The sequence below is a fragment of the Barbus barbus genome, assembly GCF_936440315.1.
Source record: "Barbus barbus genome assembly, chromosome: 6".
Taxonomy (NCBI): domain Eukaryota; kingdom Metazoa; phylum Chordata; class Actinopteri; order Cypriniformes; family Cyprinidae; genus Barbus; species Barbus barbus.
This window is the reverse complement of record NC_136734.1, coordinates 39,210,407-39,216,326: the sequence shown is the minus strand read 5'-3', so window position 1 is coordinate 39,216,326 and position 5,920 is coordinate 39,210,407. Positions and strand designations below refer to the sequence as shown.

Here is a 5,920-nt window from a genome sequence, read left to right as displayed (position 1 = left end):
TGATGATAGTGTCATTTTAAGACCTTCTAATTTGAGCCTGTGTTTTAGTACATAGCAAAGTATACAGGCCCATAAATATTTTTTGGAATTACAGATGACATCATGTGTATGACCAATACATAGTCATTGATGTCAGTATAAAGTACGCCTGTTCTATGCATTTCTTGTTTCTAAAATATCTATGTTAGATGAAACAAAAACCCACAATCTCCGCCAGCAGGAACTTCACCCGATGTGTTGAGACCAGATGTACCACACTGACTTACAATTTATTTTATCGTTCAATAGTTTTGGCTTAGTAACATGGGATTTTTTATAGAAACTAATGTTTTTTCTTCAGCAAGGATGCATTCAATTTATTAAAAGTGACATTTATAAAGATGCAAACGTTTTTGTTTTTTTTTCTAACTCAAAGAATTGAAGAATGATCATATTTCCTGAGCACCAGACCAGCATGTTGGAATAATTTTCAAATAAGTCATGTGACACTGAAGACTGGAGTAATGACACTCCATTAACAAATCTTACCAACCCCAAACTTTTAAATATTGTGATGGAGGAACAAATTATCTACAACAGGAAAAGTGTTGGTCTTGCAAAAGAGGAAAATCAGGTAGTCAGACTAGCTTTTCAACTGGCGTCGTCTGGAATTTAAGCCCCTGAGGGGTTTTGAATCATTTCCCTCCCCAGTCTCCACCCTGCGCTGGGAAACCAAGCTGACTGAATTAGCCTGAGGATAGAAAGGTGTTAGCCATCCTAGTGTCATAATACACTACATTAAACACCGGTTGGCACACATTTTTGACTGAGACTCGGGTAACATTTCAATGGGTTTATGTTTCTAAACTCTTTGCAAAAAGAACAGAACCTCTATTGAAAGCTTACGCATTGACGTAATCAGATAAAAAAGCGGTTTTGACACGATGGCTGTTGCGTAATCATTTACTCTCGTTTTAAAAAAGTACAGAAAGCAGATGGCAAAGTCCCAAGTGCAATTTGACACTGTACTGGAACTAAAAATACTATAGATTGTGGTTCTCGCCGTATGTACAGGCATTTTACATGCAAAGCGTATGGTGTTCAAGTTAATGGTTTTGTTATCCAGTTCATACACATTTTCTCGATGGTGGTTACTTGGTCCAAAAATTTGGCCCACAATCCTACTGAAGCTATTGGAATGGGTTTATATAAAAATAAAAATTCACCCAAAAATAAAACTGTCATGATGTTGTTCCATATATACCCATAAAAACTGGTTTGGAACAACGTTAAGAAAGTAAATGACAATCTAAAAAAAAAAAAAAATTTTGTGCTACAAAGCAGAAGATAAGAGCTTTGGCACATGTTCAAATTCACACCAAAAGTCATACGACTTCAACGCATGTGATGCAATGCAATTTTTTTTTAATGCAATATGATTAAGGAGAGCATTTACAATAAAATTAAGTTGTACAATAAGCAGACGGATTACATTACAATAAACTCTGGAAAGGAGAGATACACAAATAAATAGATCTACTTTAAAAACAATTAGGCCCCAACCCCTTCCCCAACAAAAATACTGAGTTGCACTTCAACTGTACAGAGTCGCCGCAGGTTCTGTGCGTTATTACAACAGAAGCCTTAAAGCAATGCTAAACTGCAAGAGGAGTTAGATGCTACTGTGGTACGATCACTATGAAGCGCATGGCAATCACTTACAATAAAAGAGCAAAGGCAGGTGCATTTGTAACTGGATATTGTATGCAACCTTCAGACACTGATCAGTTGGGGGAAGAGTTCAGTCGCAAACATGTCATCCCAAGAGCCCTCGGAGCAGAGGGGGGATGAAATGTTACTGAAGGGGGAAGGAGACCTCTCGTATCCAGAGTCACTGTACACATCCGTCAGATTCGAAGCCTTCTCGTAGCCGCTGAAGGAAGAGGCGTCGGAGAAGAAGTCGTCAACCGCGTCTGGAGTCCGATCCACCGCAGGGATGACTTCTTCCTCCGGTTCATCTTTGACTGACACCACTTGGATTTCCACCTCGACCTCGGAGAAGGCGACCGAATCCTCGCTTTTGACTTCGCAAATGCTCTCCTCGCTCACCACCTCGGCGGGTTTGGTGTAGATGTGGTCAAAGTGGATCAGTTCATTAAGGGCCTCCAGCTTAACTGGTGCGGGCCCCAAAGCTGCAGATGGGGAGGCAGGTACTTGCTCTCCTGGACCTCCATCCAGCACAAGCTCTGGCTCCTGTGCTTCTGCGAGTTCTGTCTTAAGGAAGAGCTCTGGGTCAAGGATGTCCAGAATACCAAGCAAGAGATCAGACTGCAGGACGAAAAGATGATTAAAAGTGAGATTGTGTTGGTACAGCAAAACACAAGACGAAAGAGTCAATGCAATATGTGACCCTGGACCAGTCTTAAGTCTCTGGGGTATATTTGTAGTAATAGCCAACAATACATTGTATGGGTCAAAATTATCAATTTTTCTTTTATGCCAAAAATCTGATATTAAGTAAAGATCATGTTCCATGAAGATTGTCAATTTCCTACTGTAAATATCAAAACTTAATTTTTTTTTTTATTAGTAATATGCATTGTCAAGAACGTCATTTGAACAACTTTAAAGGCGATTTTCTCAATATTTTTTTGCATCCTCAGATTCCAGATTTTCAAATAGTTGCATCTCATCCAAATATCGTCCCATAATAACAAAACCATACATCAATGGAAAGCTATGTATAAATGACTGGTTTTCAGGGTCACATATGTTTTCAGCATAACGATCAATAACTCCTCTGAAACCCAAACACTGCAGGATCTTCACCTCAGAGTCTGAAGGGTCAGGGCTGTGAGTATCCATGGAGAAGTCTTCAGATTTGGGGACTGCTGGGCCTGCACCTGCTGCGGAGGCACACGTAGCCTGAGTGCTGCTGACTCAGAAGACCCGGTCACCAAACCCAAATCGCTCACCACGGACTCCAGTACCTGAACCTAAGAGAGAATGAGAGGCATTAGCGGGACGGGGGAATAAAAACAACACTCTTCAGCTCTTCTAACCGCCTGTTTAACTAACACGAGCTACAACCAATTTTACCTTTTCTTTCTCTTCCAAAGTATCCAACCCCAGTCTCTGTCTCAGTTCCTCATTCTCACTGAACAGATCGCTCGTCTTTTCTCGCAACAGTCTGTTCTCGACGTGAAGTTTCTGATTCTGTGGAAAACATGTCGAAATTAAATCTTTCCTCTAAACGGAGATAAAAAAAGAAATAATCCAAGATAAGAGTCAAAGTACCTCGAGCTCCAACTCCAAGACTTGCTGCTCCAAATCTCCCATTTTGGCCTTTTTTCTGTCTCTTGCCGTCTGTGCAGCAACTCTGTTCTTCAGTTTCCTAAAAAAAAGAAAAAAAAAAATCAAATCATTAGCTATTAAACATGCGCGTCTTGGCTAAACAATAAACATAGGATTTATGTGGGACATGATACAGTGGGAAACACTTTTTGCATTTATAAAATTATTCCTTTCTATTTAAATAGCCTTATGATAGATAGGTGTATGAAGTTTATTTGCAAAAACAGATGTTCCATTTTTAACAAATCATGTTATGTTTGTGTTTTATTGTGTTAGCTGTACTTTATTTTTTTAACCTAATCAAAATAACCCAACTGCAGTTTGATTGAGATTAAGTGGAATGCACAAGGAAAAAACGGAGTTATCTGTTTTTGCAAATTAATTTATAATCCATTTTATGAAGCAAACCAATGTTGGCAGGTCAGCCAGTTTTGAGGAAGCTGCGCATGCGCAGTCGAGTTCCTGCCACGCAGGCAGATGTGGGTATATTGATTCAGAGGGGGAGGGACTGACCGGCAAAACAAGCTGATCTTGGCTCAGATTCAAATTCTTCCATAAGAAAGGGTCAAATTAGTTCGACTGCCTACATTTACATACTATAACGTCGATGTATGAAATGTCAAAAACTAAATATTGCACCCCTCGTGAATTATTTCGGTTTAACCCGGTTTCAAACCGACCGAACGGATTAAAAACTGATGAAACTGGTCTCACCTTCTCAGCGCTTTCTCCTCTGGGCTCAGATGCGTGAGTCTCTGCCTTTTGCGCAGCGGTGCTCCAGAGACGGTGGAGTCGGAGTCTGAAGAGGCTTGGCTCGGGATCATCACAGATATGGAGCGGCTCTGTTTCCCTGATATCAGGAGGACTTTATGGGCTCCTCCGGTCCCTGCTGTCACTACGACCATGTTGTGTGGTTTTCTGGTTTAGGATCTGCGTCAAAACCCCTTTCGGTAGTTGTTTAGGGGTGGGAAAACGTCCGATAAATTGTCTTAATTCCCTGTATATCTTCCCCCTTCGATGTCTGAAAGTTGCAGGAGCGGAGACGCTCGCGATCTTTTTCTAGCGTCGTGGTGCGCTGTGATTGGCTGCCGGGATCACTGACGCATTCGTACGTCAGTCTTTCCTTGGGTTAAAATAGCTGATGTAATTTTCGTGTTTACGCTTATTCCTTCACACTTATGAATTATTGATATGGAAAGTTTTTCAGAAATTGTTCAAGTGACTTCAAGAGTCACCATTTTTGAAATTGCATTGCAAAAAGTGTGACCCTATTAATAATTAGCCATAATTAGATCTAATTATGAGTAAATTCCACAAGCATTATGTGGGGTTTCCTCTTTATGTAAATTAATTTAATCTCATGGCTTTGATTTTTCTTATTTTCCATTTTCTTCTTTCCCATCTAAACTTTGTGAATTCATCTATTTTGCTTATTGACATGAAAAGCTAATTCAGTTTTTTTTTTTTTTTTTTTTTTTTAATGTTTCTGAAACTACATGTGCATCATGTCAATATTGCTCGCATTTTCCCTTTGAAGAGGATTGCATTTTTAACCCTTTATATTAATTGAGAAATTAATTGACCCAGGGACCCATTGAACCGTGTTTTAAATGCTGCAGCTTTTATTGTAGGCTGCATTATTGCAAGAAAACGCAGTAAAAGTTGCATTTAACTACTGCATGAGATTGCATCAGAAAATATTTTTTAAAATCCTCTCATTTCATTAGTGGTTAAGACCCACTCAAATGCCTGTGCATTTTGATTACTACCATTTGAAGGAGGTCACGTTAGCTGCAATTGTAACGGCTCGTTAACAAACACTGACTTGAGTGAAGATGTAGGTCTATATTGTCAAAGGAGAAACTTCTGAGGGGACCTTCATGTCCTAAAAATGCCTCCTGAGAGTGAAAGACTAGGCAAAGTGGGTTTCCCTATTTGGACAGCATAAATTCGCATGGAGTCTATGTTTGGAAAATACTTTTGCATAAAATCTGCATGTGATTCTGATAATGGAAATCAGATTTCAGAAACTTTCAGAAGATTTATTTAATTTTTCCATCTGTTCATCTAGATTGTATGTTTTTTTTGTTTTGTTTTTACCACAGATTATTAGGAATTATAAAATAAATTTGGAAAAGGACTATATATTGTATGATCTTCAGGTGATTCTCTGTAACTGCAGGAATTGTGTATAAAAGGTGTTTCAGCCTGTTGAAGGAGAAGTCTTCTGTGTGTTGAGAACAAACAGAGACTGTTTGCTTTACACACTACTAGCCGTTCAATCAACATCGTGAACTTAGATGTAGAATATGCACACTGGAGCATGGAGAGTATAGCAGACGCCACTCGGTGTGCATGTTTAAGTGTCCAAAAACATTTCTCATTCCTTCCCTTTTTGTAGAAACACAGTACAAAGTCCCCTGTCTTGTGTTATAGTATTTAATTCATGATGTAACATGCCTGTAATCTGTTTCTGTAGAGTATTGGACTGTGAAAGGGAACTGAAACCTCAGCTTGTTATTTAGCAGATGTTCCCCCTCTTAAGCTGCTTATAGTACACTAATCAGAGGGACAGTCCCCACTAGAA

The 5,920-nt window shown here is 39.3% G+C and overlaps 1 protein-coding gene across 1 annotated transcript; it reads right to left on the bottom strand.

Annotated features, from left to right (window-relative positions):
• Positions 1-1,383: 1,383 nt before the first annotated feature.
• Positions 1,384-4,437, bottom strand: LOC306872018 (X-box-binding protein 1-like). The gene is made up of 5 exons (XM_079420332.1): positions 4,048-4,437; positions 3,277-3,373; positions 3,079-3,195; positions 2,809-2,975; positions 1,384-2,307 (listed from the first exon to the last, which is right to left on the bottom strand). Exons 1-5 carry the CDS (start codon positions 4,236-4,238, stop codon positions 2,127-2,129), a joined length of 753 nt encoding a protein of 250 aa, XP_079276458.1. The 5' UTR covers positions 4,239-4,437; the 3' UTR covers positions 1,384-2,126.
• Between the last annotated feature and the right edge of the window lie 1,483 nt (positions 4,438-5,920).

Excerpts from the sequence above, each read along its gene's own strand:
- LOC306872018 (XM_079420332.1), bottom strand. The coding sequence starts at position 4,238 with ATGGTCGTAGTGACAGCAGGGACCGGAGGAGCCCATAAAGTCCTCCTG. Across the intron at positions 3,196-3,276 it reads TCTTGGAGTTGGAGCTCGAG|AATCAGAAACTTCACGTCGA; the intron begins GTACTTTGACTC and ends TGTTTTCCACAG. Across the intron at positions 2,976-3,078 it reads CTTTGGAAGAGAAAGAAAAG|GTTCAGGTACTGGAGTCCGT; the intron begins GTAAAATTGGTT and ends ATTCTCTCTTAG.